Here is a 20586-nt window from a genome sequence, read left to right as displayed (position 1 = left end):
CACAAATAATTGAACACTTTTTGCTTAGGTAATAAATATTCACTTACTACGGATATTTAAGAGAAAATGTACGAGAATATTGAAATATTTTCTCTTATCATTACGCATAAGAACAAATATTGCCAAAACCGCTTTTGTTTCAAGAAACATTACTTTCAATCTCTATATTTTGGATGATTGTGTAACATATGCGTGAATTGAATTAGTACGTTATAGTTGAACAAATAAAGTGTTAAAAGTTTATTCTATAATGGATAAGACTATTATATTTGCAACTTTCGCAAATTTGACTCAAAACTGGATAACTATGTACATTTTTAAGAAGGCAAATGTGAGTAACACTTTTAAATTTCTTCTCCATTATTTATAGATCTCTTTTTACTTCTCTAACTTCTGTTTTTGTATTCTCCTGTGCTTTGACTTTCAATAGGTAAGTCTTTCTTCAGAGTCCATGCCTCTGATCAGAACAGAGCTAATTACAAATGCAGCACTTTATCAGTTTTTTCAGATAGAGTCTGTACTCTGTTTGTCAGTAGAATTCTAATAAGTCAAATTTTAGTTCGCTTCTTTATTTTAATTCGAATCCATGATTTTTTATTTACAATATATAATTAATATCTTTAATTTTTTCTCATATTTTTTTTTCCAAATGACAGATATTTATATTAAATTAGCATTATAAATTTGAAACCTCAGCCATATTGGTCGTACAATGGCTGAGTAATTGCCAATATTGAAACAATACTAAATCAATATTAGATTTCAATGTTTGGCCAAGATATATCAGTGTTATGTTATATTCAACAAAGAAAAGTAAAATACGAGTTGTCTTGCATAAAAAAGATATAACATTGTAAATTAACTAAATCTTAAAAAAATATAAAGAAAGTATTGTGAAACAAAATAGCTGCTACTTTATTATAATTTATATTTTCATGTAGTCACTTAAAAATATGATCACAATTAAAAATATATTATATGTACAACTTTCGTCCACGAGTTCGAGAGTATATCATAAACCGATTTGAATGATTCAAAAGGCGTTCGATTCCTGTCGATGGGGAGATGTGCTGATCAGTTTTTGGTAAAGACAGGTCCAGCCGTTTCGAAGATACGGGGAAAAAAGTACAAAAATTGACAATTCAGTTTTTGAGAGCGTCCGATTTGAACGATTCAAGAAACATTTCACTAGTTTATTATTGTAGCGAAAGTTTGGAAAAAAGCAAAAATCAATACAATAATAAAAGTTATATAAGTTGAAATGCATATTAATTATAATAATTAATATTTATATAATTTGTTTTGAAATTTTGTAAAAAAATAATATTTTTAAAATATGCTTTTATGAAATGGTGACAAGTATTAAAAGTATTTTAATAACAAGCTGCCCCACATTAATTTACAAGATAACACCATGAATCATGGGCTCTGCGTATTTTGGTTGATTGAATCGAGGTCACCAAATATAGTTTAATACTTAAGTAAAAATATTTCAAAATAAACAGCCAAAAACGATCTCAACAAGGATCAAAAGTGAAGAATTCATAATCAATAATTTAATTGGAACCAAGAAATAATTTAGAAGGTGCCCATTAGTCACGTGAGGCTTAAAGGAGATGGAGGGTTTGACAAATAATCACAAGTTGTCACCTGGGGGAGGTAAGGGTAGTGTAAGATAACACGTGTACTTAATTCCGAATTAAAAAAAAAAAACAAAATTATTCAAAATCAATTTTACGGTTTTTTCTAGGTACTATAAATACACGTAACGCATGAAGGAAGGGGGTTAATTTGAAAATCACCACCTATCACTAAATGGAAAGGGGTCCAAAAATGCTCAGAAATCAATCACGTGATTAATAATAAAGAAATTGACAAATACCTACAACACAAATATAAAATTTCATAATTCATACATGCAAAAATTTAAATTTATACAATTATTTAGAAAACTGCTATCACGAGAAGGCGTTTCGAAAGAGATTGTAAGAAAATGCTCCAGTTATAAATATAACTCTATTGCATACACCGTATATGTACATGTGTCTAGTTCATATATAACATAGTCAGATATGAATTAGCATATAATCCTATACGACAATCGGTGGTGCTGGTGCTGGTGATCAGATTAAATATCATTATAATAAAATGGTATTTAATTGAAACGAGTCGCTTATAAACAATATTAAGACATGCGATCAGCCCACGTCGAAGCATTGTGTTTGTTAAGGTCATGGTTGTAAAGTAGTTCATGTACCCGATCATGTACATTGATACATATATACATATACATACATCATACACACACAAATATATATATATATATATATATATATAAATATATATATATATATATATATATAATATATATATAATATATATATATATATATTATATATATATATATATATATATATATATATATATATATATATATATCAGTAATTTCTGGACAGCTAACAAATAAGGTTATGCCTTGTCAACTGAAAAGACTTCTGTTTATTATAAAATTTTCTCATTATGAAATCGTTTCGAAGACTTGTTATTATCTCTCTTGATAGATAGAATTATGAGAAGGTTAATATAGAAAAATTCTTTAATATGATTAAATATATGATATGAATAATTTTTAAACATTTTAAATTGGGACATTATTTTATATTGAAACTCTTTTATTTTTTATTTTTATCAATTATTTATTAGTTATGATATTCTTTTGCACAGTTTTAGTGTTTTCAATAAATTTTATGTTTTTGTGTTTTTCCTGGTTTGACTACATGATGATACACATTAAGTGTCGAAACGTTTAATATATTAAAGAATTTTTCTATATTAACCTTCTTATAATTCGACGATTGGGCTACCAAATACTTCAAATGTGTATCAACGTAGAAAAAACTATCAACATATATTTAAGGGTGGCGCTTAATATGGATATGTTCAAATTTTCTTGCTCCCAGGGGCGAAGAAAATTGATAAAAATAATTTTCTGAACATTCTAGCTCTTGATATTAACTTTAAGATAGTCCGCACTCCAACCAAAGTTTTTTGGCATTTGCTTGTTTTGATCCTAAATAAAAAAATACAACAACAATTGGATATAATTTATAAAATAAGTAATTCCCTTAGGAAGAAGAACCTACTTTGATTGGAATGCGGACTATCTCAAAGTTAATATTAAGAGCTAAAACTTTCAGAGAAATTTCTTTTATCAATTTGGAGCCATTTGAGTCCATGGGATCAAGAAAATTTGAAAACAGCCATATTAAGGACCACCCTAGTACATATATATATAATATATATATATATATATATATATATATATATATATACACTTATGAAATGGAAATGGAAATGATTGCCTTAACAGGATTTCACTGTTTCTGAAAATTTTCCAGAGTGTTTGAGAGTTGAACAAAAAAATTAAAGACTATTATCTCGTCTTTACACAATTAGATAGTACTATGTGAATCTTCAGTTCAATGACACGCTGAATATTAAATTACATCTAAATTGAAGTTAATTGAATGAATAGAACATTTTTCACTTGATCGCGTGCAATAAACAAAAAAACTTTCAATTTCTCATACAAAATATATCAATACACATACAAATATATATATATATATATATATATATATATATAATTCGTTATTAAATTCAATTTGAGAAAGCTAATAATAACATACTAGTAAAAACTTTATAGGTTGACATATTGATTAAAAAGTGAGACGCTATATAATTTATATAAATGTCGATTCATATTTATGTCAAGCAAATATCTATAATTTCTCAAATCTTTCAATTCTCCAAAAGTAAAATCAAACTAATAATCAATTTAAAATGAAAAATTTAATATCAAATGAAAAATTCATAAATATTTTGAAAAGGCTGTACATTATATATTTTTATGCCAATTGGAAATCTGTATTTAAAACTAAACTGCTTAATTGTATCAAAACTATTATATTCTAATTTTTCATTCTTTCAAGATATGATCAAAAAACTTTTTACATTTTTTCAATGAAGTAAGCTGGCAAGGATAAATAGTCAATACTTTTTAATATTTAATTTATATACATATTTCACGTTGAAATACGTGTTTTTTATATTTTAAAATCACATGTTGCTGTTTTTTTCAAACTCGTACGTGAGCATTTGTTGTTATTAACCATTTTATAGAGATGTGATTAGATAGATTCATGATTATTTATATATAATATAATATTGAATCTTAATCTACACAAAATAAATTTAATATTTTAATTTTATTTAATTTTTTTAGCATTTATTTATGTGTTGTAAACAGTTAATTGAAAAAACACGGTTATTTCAAACACAAAATTTCAAACTAATTCTAAATAAGGATGGGAAGTATCAGCTTCACTGATTAAATATTATCTCAAATATATTATATATATATATATACATATATATATATATATATATATATATACTCTCAATTTAATCTGTGTGTAAAACTTGATAAACTTTTATGTACAATTATAACCAGTTGAACGTTTTCTATGTACTCTAAAGAAAAGTGCTATTAGATTTTTTCCCCTATATCTTTGCATTAGAATCTTATGTATCATTCGATTTATAAAAGCTCTCAATATAAGTTTTATGAAATAATATAAAATCAGATAAAAAATTTGTATGAAATTTGAATACACACAACAAAACGTAATATTTTGTAAACTCTCACAAAATCATCATTTTTAACTTCCCGTAGGGCAAGTTATAGTAATCGCAAAAAAATCAAAAATGAAAATTTTTATATATCTTTACGTTTCAAAGGTTTCTAAATATTTTGGCATACCTTATAAAAAATGGATGTATGTGTGTGTGCGCGTGTGTATGTGTGTGTGGATACAAATTTTCGTCGACGATTTCGGTAACACGGATCAACCGACTTGAATAATTCAAAAAACATTCCATTCGAATTGATAAGAAGACGTGCTGATTAGTTTTTGGCGAAGGCAGGTCTAGCCGTTTTGAAGATACGGGGTCAAAAGTGTCAAAAACGGTAACTCAGTTTTTAAGACAACGGAGCGTCCGATTTGGATAATTCATAAAACATTTTATTTGTATTGATGATTTGTATTTGAAGATTAAGAATTGATCAGAATTTCATGAAGGCAGGTCTAGCGGTTTCGGAGATCTAATGAAAAAAGTAAAAAAAAATGCCATTTGGCGGTCAAAAATGGCATATGCACATCAAATTATCAGATATTGTATAGACATTTTAACAATAAGTATAAATTTTGTTTACACTCCTATGGGTTTCGTACTAATGTTTATCCGTTAGACAGCGACGCGGCGCTTACGCGCTTTTACATTTCGTCTCTATGCAGTTAAGAATTTAAAAAAGCTTAAAGTTAAGCTTTGAAAAAAAGTTCAGAATTTCCAAAATATGTCAAAATAAAGAAAACTTTTTTTTAAACAAAAGTAATTTTTAGTCAAATTTATAGTTTCTCAAAAATCTAATTTTTTCGAAGTAAATTTTTTTCAAAAATGTTAATCGTTTTTAAAATAATAATAATTTTTGGTACGCAAAGTTCCACCAATTTGCTTTAAGATCCACTATGATGACATCAAATTGTATGTCGAAACATTTGAAATTAAAGATTATTTTATAAATCTTTTTTTTGTTTGATGTATTGCCCTCGAAAAACTTACTCATATATTTATATATATATATATATATATATATATATATATATATATATATATATTTGTCTCGTGTAAATATATAAATGACTGGACTAACCTGAACTGATTGTTTATAAAATCCCTGGTTCAAACAACAAACACTATCAATACCAACAGCAACAATTCAAACAACAATATAACAATTCATAAACTATTAAACAACAATTTATATTATTAATAAACTAATTGATTTAATTATTTCAATTACTATTAATTAGCGACTCTCAGGTGCTCCAATTTTAAATTAAAATTCCCGTATCGTCCGTTAGGACCGCGCGGCGTCGCGTTCTGAACTGAAGAATAAAAGTTCGGAAAGCGATCGAGCGAGTTTGACAAGAGACGGAACGGAACGGACGATGTGCGTCGTCTCTTACTTCCTGAAGAAAATTAACAGAAGTGGGATGGATGGATGGATGGATAGTTGAAGTAGTTGATTAGTGAAATTGGATATCTTGATATATTTGTCCAAAACATAATTATATTTGTCATCTTTTATATAAGTGGTAGCACATAGCATCACTGTAAATTGTTCATCAATTCAATAGTCCAGTCATTATAGATAGTAGGTTAACCTCGGAATTCGAGATACCCAGTTGTAAGTCTGTAAAAACTTGTATATTGACACCCTAAAGTTGTCTCAAAATCTACCTACATATGGTGGGGTGTCAATACCATATGTAGGGTTTGAGACAACTTTAGAGTGTCAATATACAATTATTTACAGACCTACAGCTGAGTATCTCGAATTCCGAGATTCTTACTTAAAAACTTGTATATTGACACCCTAAAGTTGTCTCAAAACCTACATATGGTAGGGTGTCAATACCATACGTAGGTTCTGAGACAACTTTAGGGTGTCAATATACCAGTATTTATAGACTTGCAGCTGAGTATCTCGAATTCCGAGATTCTTACTTAATTTAATCTTAAATGACTGGACTACAAGCAGGAAACAAAGGTCCACTTTGACTTCGAGCAATTATATTGTGAAAACCAAACCAATTATATCACAACAAATAATACATATCAAACAAAAAACTATCTGGTTATGTTCAGTGAAACTCCCAGCAAATGTATCATTTTATACAGGTGCTTTTCTGCTGTTTTTCGAAAATTTGTCACCTGCTTCTTTTTACCCCATAGGTGTGGTAAAATGAGACAGCCAAGGCGAAAACAGATCCAATATTGGTTAAGACATATGTCTTAACTTCCCGTAGGGTAAGTTATAGTAATCGCAAAAAAATCGAAATGAAAATTTTTATATATCTTTACGTTTCAAAGGTTTCTGAATATTTTGGCATACCTTAGAAAAAATGGATGTATGTGTGTGTATATGTGTGCGGACAAATTTACGTTGACGATGTGGGAAACACCGATCAACCGTTTTGAATAGTTCAAAAAATATTCGATTCCTATTGATAAAGTTACGTGCTGATTGGTTTCGTTTCGAAAATATGGGGCAAAAAGTGCCAAAACGATAACTCAGTTTTTAAGAGAACGGAGAGTCCGATTTTAATAATTCAAAAAACATTTTACTTGTATTAACGACTGATCAAATTTTCATGAAGGCAGGTCTAGCGGTTTCGGAGATCTAATAGAAAAAGTAAAAAAAATGCCATCTGGCAGTCAAAAATGATCATTAGACATATGCACAATGAATTATCAGATATTTTATAGCGATTTTATTAATAAGTACAAATTTTGTTCACATTTCTATGGGTTCCGTAACATTGTTTGGCCGTTAGGCTGCGACGAGGCGCTTACGCGCTTCGATGTTTTGTGTCTATACAGCTAAAGCTTCAAGCGATTGCTTTGAAAATAAGTTCAAAATTTCTAGACTATTTCATAATATAAAAAAATTGGGAAAAGTCCATTTTTTCAAAAAAATTAAAATTCTCAAAAATCTATTTTTTTCAGTTAAAAAAAAAATCTTTTCTTAACTTTTCTTATGGAAAGTACCAGCAATTTGCTGGCACGATGCTATATACCACAAGTTAGTGTTTTTGGTTATGAGCACTATTGTTTAGTTTACGAAGACCTCAATATAGTTTTTAATTATACGTTATACGTTATAAGATTTATTGTTAATTTCAAATTAGATTTAATAGTTTTATTTATATAACCTCTTTAAAAGCTTACATCTAGGTGGGCTAAAAAAGGTGTAAAAAATAAAAAAAGTTATTTTACAAGAGATAATTTAAATAACAGTTATTCCAACTCTGCTGATAAATATTTCTGACGAAATACCAGATCAAGGTTATTTATAGTGTTATCTCTGCAATGCACTCATGAAATTTATATTTTGCATTAGTTGATAAATTTAGCTATTATTTTGTAAAATCCTTTTCAAATTAGAATAAGACATTGGGCCTGTTTGCCCCCTGGCCGTTTCAATTCACCCCTTTATGGTAAAAAAGACCAGGTCACAAATTTTTGAAAAAAAAAACGGCAAAATGAAACACATTTCTACAATGAAGATTTAGCTGAAAGTTTTACTGAACATAGTGAGATAACATAGTTTGTTTGATATGTGTTACTTGTTGTGATATAATTAGTTGGTTTCTCACAATATAAATGTTTAAAGTCAAATTGAACTTTTTGTGTCCCGCCTTACCCTATCTCAGATACTCGTCAATCTCAGAAAATTATTTTTTAAGTCCCTTATGTATTTTTCTAGCTAATAGCATTTACTATAAGTTCTTCAGATAGATTTAAATTTTCTGCTAGAGGGCTTCAAATTCTGCGTTCTTCGAAACATATCTAGCCATCTACAAAAACGACTTGTATATCTGATAAAAAGAAAAATTCAGATAAGGTATGATAAAAAAAATAACTAGATCCTAAATAGAACTTTTGCTGAATCCCACTTCCAATGATGTTTGTAGAGATACACACAATTCACACGAAATTTGTCATATTATGGATAATATCCATAAAATTTGTTTATATAGCTATCAAAATTGCTACTGTGCATACCTTGTAAAATGAAGGGATTTACTCATCAAGGTAGATTTCCACTTATGTAGTAGATTTGTGTCCATACTTGTAGATTATTGTGAACTGTTTTTGCAGGACCAGGATAAAAACTAGTTTGGGCTATTTTGAGTTTTCTCATATAAAATTAAAAAATTATATATATCATAATTTTCTACCTGACACATTTCCAAAATTTTTACAAGAGCGAAGCACTAGCTTTGTATATACTTTTGAAGCATTTTTTGTGTAATTTATTGACATCTTTACGTCTCATATTTTTCCAATGTATGTATCTTTATTTGAATACATAATTTAATTTATCTGCCCTGTAAAAGCTATTACAACAACAATATGACACCACTGTTAGTATATATGTGCTTATACATTTATAATTTGTATATATGAATGGGCGTTAGTAGAAATTGCCTACAACAGTTCAACAGTTCCCACCAAACTAGAAATGTAACATTCTATATTTGATGTGATAAAATGCAAATTCACATGGAAGTGCATTGCGTGTTTGTTATATGAATTAATATAAATAATGCTAAAACAGTCTTATGTAAAACAAGTACATCGTTATAACCACGGTTTTTGTTACTTCTTAAAAAGAAGACATATAAATGGAAAGTTTAGTGCAGTTGTTCACACTGCAATTTAAAATTAACTATTGATTAATTCATTTTATACAGGATTTCAAAAATCGTTTATTTATTTTTAGTAGAGAATATTGGTTTTCATCACTCAATTTATGAATATCACTTAAACCAACAAATTTGAAAATGACAAATATAATCAAATTTACCCAATTGATGAAAACAATGTTGTAAATAAATAAATAGACGCGTGCTTTGTTTTCTCAAATTGTATTTCGTTAACTAATAAATAAATAAAATATTTAACTAAATTGCCAGGAATAGGAAGCAAAGGACATACTCGGTCCTATGCTTAATTGCCTTTAAAACTAAAATTGACTTCAATAAGTATGTTTGCATAAACTTTACATTTATACAAATATTGACAAAGCCACCTGGTTGCTGTGCAGTCAGGCGTTTTTTCAGGTTGTCAGGTAGAAAACATAACCAAGAAACCGAACAATTGTCAAAAAAACTATCTTAGATAACAGGGTCTTTCTGACTGAGGTACGCCCAGCGGTTTTAGAGGTCCAATGAAAAAAGTAAAAATTAATGTCTTGGCGATCAAGAATTATTATTAGATATATTCGCATCAAATTATAAAAGATTTTAATAATAAGATTTTTTACATTTCTATGGGTTACGTACCAAGATTTATAATACTCAACCCTGATATTTCATTTCTAAAATGCCCATGCAGCGCAATTGCTTTGAAATATTTTTTTTTTCAAAAAATTCAAAATTCTCCAATATCTAATAGTTTCTAATCTAATCTATGTAATTTTAATTTGCGGTACGGGAAGTTCAAGCAACTTGCCTTAAGGCATGTTGCCACGCACCACTAGTTAAATCTTTACACCGCAAAACACGTAAAAGTATTGTTCTTAATCAAAAGCAAAAAAAATCCGTCTGATTATTGATTTTATTAATGATATAACATTTATTGACATTTATTTAAAAAAAACCTTCATTGTCAAAATAAATACAAAATTGATTTACAATTCTTTTGAATAACAATGTAAGCGCGCGCAATACACAAAAACTGAATTTTCAGATAAAAATTTTGTATGATCCTGGCTTTTTTCCATAGAGACCGACATTCTATTCCATTTTTTAGCTCCGCGTATTGTAAACTACACCATCGTGTTGCCTTGTTTTGTGCCCGAAAAAATATAAAACTGGGATTGGTAGTGATCTTGCTCCCCGTGCACACTATTCGGATTTTTAGAACAAGATCGTTTTTTCCGTTTCACTTAGCAAAGGACTACTATTTGGCATTTACAAAGGCGTCTCCTGCGCTTGAAGATGGCAGCGACGACCACGTTGGCTGGGCGCTGAGTCATCCTGGTACTTTTCTTTTGGTCAATGTCCAGGGCGTCAACTTTCTTCTCTGATAATATGTGATCCTCTGATGATTTCCCGTACATTTTTCTTTCTAATTTAGATTCAGATATTAGAGAAATTTAAGCAATTATTAATGAATTTAATTCAAAAAAAAAAAATTAAAACCAATATTCCCATATCTTCCAATATAACGTTGGAGGCAAAAATAGAAATTTGTAATTAGAAGATCTAAATATATTTTTACTATATCATATTTTTATATTATAAATATCTTTCAAAACTTACAAATTGTGTTACCAAATCTCAGGACATATCGATGGACATAAATCCTTGATAAAGTCGTATAATCCGGATTACCACCTTATGCTGCTGAATATTTGTGGGCACCCATCACGCACTTTGCAGACTGATGTGCCCGAACATTTCGATGTTTGGAAAAGTAAATAACTAAAAAAAATTAATTTTATTTTTGTCGCGACGATTTTTATGCCGATTGCATTTTAAATTTTGTTTTTAGATTAAATACCAAAGCCCTCTACGCTCATAAAAAAACAGTTTACATTCATTTTTTTTCTAATTGCTCGAATCTAGTAGCAAAGATTTTTTATATAAAACATTGTCGCGAACAATTGGTAACATACATATTTATATTTGAATTTCAGTTTTTTTCAAAATTAAAAATTGTACAAAGCAACAAAATTATTTCTTTTTCAAAATTAAAGCTTACAATTGCTGTTGTAATAAGGACTGAAGAAATGCAAGTACTACAAATGAAGTAGCAGAATACGAATATGAATTCCTACCAAAAAATACTTCTGTTTACCAGACCTAAGATTAAGTAAGTATGATACTAAATATGTAAGAAAATTATCTTATAAAGTGTATGTATTTCATTAGGTAACATGATTTTGTATCATAACTCAAATTTATAGAAGATAATTTATTATTTATAATAATTAAATTCGAGTATTATATTTCATATATTTACTTAATCGTATGATTATATTATCTTTATTTATTTATTATTTTATTGGGTAACATTATTCTGGTATCTTGACTCAAATTTATAGAAGAGCATTTAATAATTATTATAATTATATATTTGAGTATTCTCTTTCATATACGTACTTAATCATATGATTATATTGTCATTACATATCTATTATTTTATTGGGCAACATTACTCTCGTATCTGGACTCAAATTTGTAGAAGAGCATTTATTATCTATTATAATTATATTGGAGTATTATTTTTCATATATGTACTTAATCATATGATTATATTATTGTAATTACTTATTTATATGATTTATAATTGCACTATATATGTTCATCGAGAAATTATTAGTAAGCATGCCACTGTTTTCATTCTAGTTGAATTCAATCTTTTCATTCTTTCTAGTAGTATATATTTAAGGTTTCAAATTTGTGGAACATTTCAAATTTGTTAGATAATATTGATTTTGTACCATAACTCAAATTTTCAAAAGAGCATTTAATTATTTATGATAAGGTAATATCTTTCAAATACATATTTAAATGACTATATATTATGATTGCTTATTGATATTTTTCACACCAAGAGAAGTGTGCATCCACTGTTCTGAATTCAATCTCTTCATTCTAGTGGTATTTATGTTTTAAATTTATCTCAACAAACAGATAAGATGATTATATTTTGATTTTTTTTTCTACATGCTATACATGGACTTGGTTAATCACATTGTATTTGAGTATTCACACTAATATGATTCTTTTTATAATTAAGAAAATTATAAAAGAAATTAAAATGTCTCAAAGTTCTAAATTACAAGATTAAACTATAACAAAATTACAATTACTGTTTTGTTTCGATCAGGACTGAAGAAAAGCAAGAACTAGTCCCAAATAATGTCATGCCAGGAAAACAAAACACTTGAGATTCTTAAGTAAACAGTAGGAATTCAGCATGCCAGGAGATTCTTCTAAGTAAGTTGTTCTTTCTTATTTTGGTGTAACGTTCTTAAGTCTTTAAGAAAGACACCTATCAACAATGTTGTCATATTATGGTCCAGCTGACCACTTTGGAAATTTGGGAAACGTTTCCAAAATTAGCCTTACAGTTTTTAGGTATGCTAGAGTTTGCAAGCTTAAAGGTTTTCCTATATGCAATAAAGAAATTGTATTACTGAATGATTCTCTGTATATGCTTAAATGTTTTAGAAATCGCTTTTCATTATATGATATTACATTTGTGCAAAGGAAGTAACTGTAAAAGGCATCTTGTAGTCATATAATCAAATTATATGAAATTGATTCAGAATCACCTAACTTCTGTATGTATTATAAGTTGCTTGAACATAATGTTTATCATGAAAAATTGGGAAAAATAGAAGTAATCTAGTAATATTGAATATACAGCATATCTTCAATGATGAACATATATGCTACTAAACAGTATAAGTAAAATAAAATATTATTCACTATACTTTATCCCTGTTTCTTATTATATTGTTTTTTAATCATATTTTAGATGATCATCTTCCTCACGAAGACACCAGGACTGCCTGCTGATTTCCTTAATTTTGTAGATAAGCTGTTCGATAGTGCTAATGGATTAGCTTCATACTCTGCTAGAGACCATAAAGTTATACAGAGGTGACATTTACTCATTTCTCAGCGATTGTGCTTCAAGGCATAATTTATAAACTAAACTAGAATCATCATGTTAAAAACACTTCTCAACATAAAAGATTTTTGAAGCTAATACATAAAATTACTAAATAATAATTGTATTTTTTTTTTAAATAAATGCCAGCTTTGTATATATTCATAATGAAATTATTTGACAGCAGCATTCATCAAAATATACTCACTAGAAACTTCTACCTAAAATGTAAGGATTACTCGAATAGCAACATCCAGGCCCTGGGCCAGAATAAATGTGATATAGTTTAGAAACTTCTACCTAAAATATAAGGATCATTTAAATAACAATATCAAGGCCCTTGTCTAGTATACACGCGAAATAGTTAGGTATACCAAACTATATACTGATCGATCCCTAGGAGTAATCGGATCATAATTCTTCTTTGTAAGAGTTATGATAGTACCTAATAACTTTTGCAATCATTGAAATGTGGCCTTTTTTGGGGAATTGTTGATCTTTTTCCATTTTTCCCTCATATATTATATATTCTGATTATTAGGATAAAATGTGTATCAATATTTATAAACATTGTTATAGTATAATAGCCATGGGTAATAAACTAGTAGTAGTAGTTCAATCTATCCAATAAAATATGTTTTTAAATCAATTCTTAAAAAAAATCATTATTACCATTAAGATTGGCTGAACTTGTTGGATGTCATTAAATTATTATTTTTAATTGGCATCTTAATTGTCAATATTTAGCATTATGTTTTGATTATATTCACAAGAATTAATATCAATTATATTTACATAAGTAATTAAACATATATTATTTTATCTTACATGTGCGTTATTTAAAATACCAACTAAATTATGTATCTCGAAATTACACGATACTCACATATAAATATTTATTTTATAAACATTTCTCAAATGTTGAAATGTCAAATAAATACCAGCGCCATCTTTTACTGCCGTCCAATCAAACGCACCCAAATTATTTTTGATTCGTATCCAACTTCACGATAAAACACGTCAGTTTATCCAACATAACCTGCAGTGACATTTCTCCACTCGTACTGTACGTACTGTATGTGTTTTTCTCGATAAAAATGAAGTAATACGTGGCTAAATAAATGCTATTATATTTATTAAAAGAACACTTCAGTGCCGAAACGGATAAATGAATACGAAAAAGTTATTGTTAATCTCTTAATCCTGTGCTAAAGTGAAATAAATCACAAACATGTCGGATTCTTCCATCAAAACGGCTGTCCAGACAAAAGACGAGCCAGAAATGAAAGGATGGCTCTTGAAATGGACAAATTACTTGAAAGGATATCAAAGACGTTGGTTTGTGCTGAGTAATGGGGTGTTGTCGTATTACAGGTAAAAATAATGTTTGTTATTACCGGGGTCATTTTGTATGTATATTCATATTTCATGTTAGTAAGGAAGCTTGCAACGTTATTTAAACAATAACCGAGGTAAAGGAAATATTTTGATACAAAATCCACTTTTTGGTATAACTCTTACATAAATCCTATTACCATAACAATTTTGTTTAATTTTCAAAGTTTTTTGTATGTTTTCATTTTAGCTACAACCCTAACATTTTATTGCTTGATACATATATCAAGATTTTTTGGGCACAAAATTAAGCTGACACCAATTCACATAATTTATCCCTTTATTGTCACCTATACAAATTTTGTGAAACCTAGACCAAATTATTGTAGACTAAAAGACTTTTCAGCGCTCTTATATATAAGGACTACAACACGACCCATGATGCATTATTTTATCTCATAACATGACTAATAAGGCATTATCAAAGACCAATTAATTATTCGTCATAACTTGAAACTTGATACAATAATTCTTGAGAATACGTTGCAAGCTCCTTGTCTGTTTGTATGTTGATCAGAAACTCATACATGCATTGGTTAATTTACATTATCACATTTGTCAGGCTTGCGTTAATAACTTATGCTAATTGTTATCAACTAGGTTACTTCATATTATTTAAACTTGAATGCACTTCTAGGGGCGACCTTGTTTGTCATTATGAGAATTAATATACAAGATTAAAATTCCATTGTAATAAATTGAGTACTAGGAAGTTGGTGGCAATAGAAGTATATATATATGGCAACAATTATAGTGTCAAGAAATTGGTTTTATAAGTGGGCAAAATGAGATTTTTGCTTTTTATTTATTCCTTATGTTACAGGCCTATCGTTAAAGTATTTGAATTATCAAATGTTGCAACCATCTTCCTAATTTAAAATAAACCGACTAGACAGGTTTTTATTTTGTATGGGTTTTATTATGAATCACTTTCATTTATAGCAGTCCTAGATCAAAACTTGTTGCATTAAATGTATTGAGATAATACATAAATATATTTGGTTATGGATTTATTTTCTTCCAAAATTAAAGATTTTTGTATACAAGCTTGGTCTAGATCACAATAGATTCATCGCATGAATAACTACTGGCTTATTCATTGGCAACTTAGACCTTATATCACAAAATTATTTTATTTAAATCCACAAATCCATTAATTCAAATTCTAAACTAGTATTTCTATGATTTACTTATATCAAAACCACCAAGATCCTATTAGTCACATGTTCATCGTAGGATGATAAATTAGGATATAGATTATTCAAGTAGTTAGAGAAGGATTTTTCATAAATATTATAATATGAAAATCAATTTTTCATTTTTATTAATACTAGATATAAAGTGAGTGAATCTTATCAGACTATTGAGAATTATTATCAAAACAAACATGTATTCTAGGTTTTAATACTATTATCATTAGATAAATAATCCCCATTTTATCTCTGAGACTTCATATATTTCATATTAGGTCAATTTCATTCTTTGATTTTATTATAAATTATAAAGTTGTATAGTGAAAGAGTCAAAAAGGTTTTCACCGACGAATATTTTCATAATTATTATATTTTCTCAACAAAAATGTTTTTGAAGTAAAACTTCTTTATGCGCGTCTAGGGTGTAAATCCGGACAAATGCAACGGAAGTCCGTTACGCCCGAACTGTTCGTCATTCGCTCTCGATGAGATCATTTCTATACGGGTCGATTGTGATTAGCCGTCGTGTATGTGTACCGGCATCAACGTTGAATGCGTACCGATATCAACAAGAAAATCGGCATAGATAAATGAACATTTCAAAGTTACATCGTAGCACAAATTTTGATTTAATGAAAAATGCCTGAATCAGAAGAATATTTTACCCTGTTTCTTGAAAATAATAAAACAAATTAAACATTTGTGCCGTGTACTAAACGTAAGTTTATTGATTAGAAATTATTATTTATATATTTGGTCTAATAAACTAGTACATTAGCCAAACAAAAATTTTACGGAACATTAATTAGATATAAAAGAAAAATAATCGCTAGCTCGAATTATGTTTTAATACCAAAATGTAACTGATTCGAAATTTTAAAATATTTCGGAAAATCTAGTTCTAGCTCCAATATTTTCTAACAGTTTTCCTAGATTTTTTTGACCAACTTTTTTCATTCTAATTTTTTATTATGCGGAACTGAAAGTGCATTTAGCCCTAAATTTTCACCTTCTAGTCCAAGTGTTATTTTTAAATATTTTTTTAGTAATTCGATTAAGAAGTTCGGGAAAACTAAAGATAGTACATTTTTTTTGTTATTTGATGTACTGTACTACCCGAAGAATTTGGTACACATATTTCCCTAACAGTTTTTCTGGATTTTTTTTAACAACTTTCTTTAATTGATTTTTTTATAATGTGGAATTGAAAAAAGGATGCAACCCTAAATTTTCACCTTCTTACTCAAGTCCTTATTTTGCAATATATTTTCATTCTATTTTTCTTCTTTCATTATTATTCATTCTAGTAATTTGATCAATTGTTGTATTTTTTGTGATCGTTTTTTTTACTGAATTTTCGGAATAAGATCTTCCAGATACTTCTAGACTTCATTTTTATTAATGATTGCTCACTCCCAACATTTTTATTTTTGTTTGGACCAATTTTCTTCATATTTAATAATAAGTTAGTTTTTTTCTTGTTTTAACTCACTTATAAACGTGTTTTTTAGCTGTATGTATTTTCAAGCGGAATTGATATCACTGCCGCTTGATTCCTACACGCGTAGCAGGATTTTGCGGTTGCAAGTCTTGAGGTTACACCACAGCACAATATGCATCTGTATATGTACAATTAATGAATTTCATCATTGTTATTTGCATTTAATCAACCACTTCGATAATGAATTCCTATCTCCACAAAGCATTAACGGCTTTTGTGGTCACGGACACACATGTTGTAACGATGTCACAACATTGTTGTGGTCAGTAACACACGTGCGACATCCATATTTTAAATTAATTTAGAACAAAAGTAGAAATGATTTATTATAAAAATATACAGAAGAATTGTTTGTTCATCTACAACTGGAAGTAAAAAAACAGATGTCAGAAGATAATTTACATATCAAATTGAAATGATTGAAGAAATACAGATTGGTGTTATATATACAAACGTGTATGAGATGAATGGAAATGTTATATATTATTTTATTTATTCTTAAACGTTTAATTGGTAATGCTAATTCTTGTAGTTATTTTTATAATCCGATATAACAAGGTTTACTGCAGTGGTTTCCAATCTTTTTTGCTCTTGCAAAAAAATAATTGCGCCTGCCTTAATTTTTTCAACAATTTAATTTTATAAATTTTATAAACTCAACTGATATCATCAGACTACAAACAAATATGCAATGTTATTTAAAAATATACATAAAAACTGATAATTTTTTTGTTTATTGTTCAATATCATTTCAAAAATTTTGCGTTATTTTCGAACCCCCTTGGAACAGCCTGGCGCCCTCCTCGCGGGTTTCAACCTGTATACCAGATGTTCTCAATCTTATTCGGATGTGGCTTTCTCAGCATTTGATTTTTTTCTGAAGCGCCTTTAGTAGAAGAGATTGGTAAGGGTTGTGCCAAGGTACAGTAGTGACAGTCGTGATAACAGCTAAACTGTGCTAAGGTGAAGTATGTTTGTTCGAACAAGTTTCCATTATTGCTTTCAGTCAATTATAATGATCTGTATTTTAGATTTTGAGATAGGGTCCGAAGGGAGAAAGATGAAGTATGTTTGCCCGAACAAGTTCTCATTATTGCTTTCAGTCAATTATCATGATTTTTACACCGCATTGCTTATAAAGAGTCCAAAGTAAGTGTGTTGTGTTACAAATTTTTGACAATAAAAGTTGTTATAAACCATTTTGGTATTGTTTTTTAACCTATTTTTATGCTTTTTTATCTTTACGTTCCAGAGGTTTCTGAACATTTTGGCATACATTAGAAAAAATGGATGTGTGTGTGTGTGTGTGCGGATACAAATTTTTGTTGGCGATTTCGGGAACACGGATCAATCGATTTGAATAATTCAAAAAACATTTGATTCGTATTGTTTCGTCAAAGGCAGGTCTAGCCGTTTCGAAGATACGGGACAAAAAGAGAGAACGGAGCGTCCGATTTGAATAATTCAAAAAAAACATTTTATATGTATAGACAAAATGGAGACGTGCTGATTAGTTTTTGGCGAAGGCAGGTTTCAGAGATCGATGAAAAAAAGGAAAAATGCTATTTGATCATTTTATAGAGATTTTAATAATATGTATGAATTTTGTTTTCATTTCTATGGGTTCTGTACCAATGTTTATCCGTTAGACTGCAATGCGGCGCTTACGCGTTTCGCTATTTCTTCTCTAAAATCGCTACGCAGCACGATTGCTTTGAACAAAAAGTTCAAATTTTTCAGAAAAATTCAAAGTATAAAAAAATCGAGATATAAAAAAATATTAAAATTTTTCAAAAATGTCATTTTTTCTTAAAATATTTCAAAATTATAAAAAATCTCATTTTTCAAAATTTTAATAAAATTTTAAAGGTTTTTTTTAAAAAATATTTGTGGTGAGGGAAGTTCCTGCAATTTTCCTTAAGGCGCAATGCCATGCACTACTAGTTTTTTTTTTTTTTTTTTTTTTTAAATTTCTTAGGTGCTTACTATGATATGACTCATATAAATATGAGAATTGACACCCACCATATGGTTACATTAGTTGAAAAATAAATTACGAAAAACATGAATCTCGCTCCTGTTATATTTAGACGTGTCGAACTATTTATATTTTAATAAATTAAAGTAGTAAATGCCGTTCTATAAATACTTTAATGTATATTTAGCCGTCAATGCTAATTAGTCCAGAACATATTTGGTAAATTAATTATCTAACGTCATTAAATATGTTATTTCTTTCATTTCTAATTCACAGGCCCGTTCTAGGAAACCTGGTAATTTAATGATTAAACAAAGGTTTTGTCTCTCATGACCACATTTGACTCAGAAATATGATCCCCGAAATATAATTTTGTAGTTGGGTCTGTTGTTCATTAATATTTCATGGATTTCATGCATTTCATATGACCCACATCGCAAATAGGGTTTGTTGCAGAACCAACTGTCGAAATATTCATATGTAAATTATTGTCCATGGTATGGAAATTACTTTCTTACTATACGTGATATCTGTGGATTATTGAATTATGTACATTATCTGTACGAATTTTGCTGTATTATTTGATTAAAGATAATAATTTGATTAAAGATATCTGTAGTATTAAGTACACATTGAATTAATGTTCAGAACGTCTGTTCTGAGATCAAACGTTCTACAACTCTATTCAATTGTTTGGCCAAGGATAAATCGGCGTGATATTCCCTTAAAATATTATAGGTTTATGAGAACTAGTTTAATTATAAAAATTAATTAAAATTTTGAAAAATACGTTGCGCGCCTACAGAGTGTTATCAATATTTCGAGAATGATCACAGGCTCCAAATTTTTACGATCAGTAAAAGAGTTCTACAAGCTGTTGCTATGATACAGTTTAGAAGGCAATGGTTGTCTTCTCTATTTAGATGTATTTCATATTAAAAGGCAACCAATGGTTGTTATTTTTTTGGTAGTGATAAACAATTTTAACTCATTTCAGCAATGCCAAGAAAGGCTATTGTTTCCAAATATTTAATAATCAGTAGAGAGTTCTATAAGGTGTTGCTATGACTTTTTTTTTTAACGGCGATTTTTTAGAAGGCAATGGTTGTTCTTTCTATTTGGATATATTTCATATTAGAAGGCAACCAATAACCAATGGTTGTTATTTTTCTAGTAGTGATAATCCATTTTAACGCATTGCA

At 28.6% G+C, this 20586-nt stretch overlaps 1 protein-coding gene across 2 annotated transcripts in view; it reads left to right on the top strand.

Annotated features, from left to right (window-relative positions):
• Window positions 1-14378: 14378 nt before the first annotated feature.
• LOC113378707 (oxysterol-binding protein 1) overlaps window positions 14379-20586 on the top strand; it is a 176334-nt gene continuing 170126 nt past the window's right edge. For both annotated transcript variants that reach the window (XM_026619267.1, XM_026619268.1), the window contains exon 1: window positions 14379-14691. In XM_026619267.1, the coding sequence (XP_026475052.1) occupies window positions 14549-14691 (143 nt within the window). In that variant the 5' untranslated portion in view covers window positions 14379-14548. The remainder of the gene's footprint in view (window positions 14692-20586) is intronic.

This window comes from Ctenocephalides felis, unplaced genomic scaffold (assembly GCF_003426905.1).
Source record: "Ctenocephalides felis isolate EL2017-DRISC unplaced genomic scaffold, ASM342690v1 CF-g0.4_SCAFFOLD_01886, whole genome shotgun sequence".
Taxonomy (NCBI): Eukaryota; Metazoa; Arthropoda; class Insecta; order Siphonaptera; family Pulicidae; genus Ctenocephalides; species Ctenocephalides felis.
This window is presented reverse-complemented; position numbering and strand designations above follow the sequence as displayed.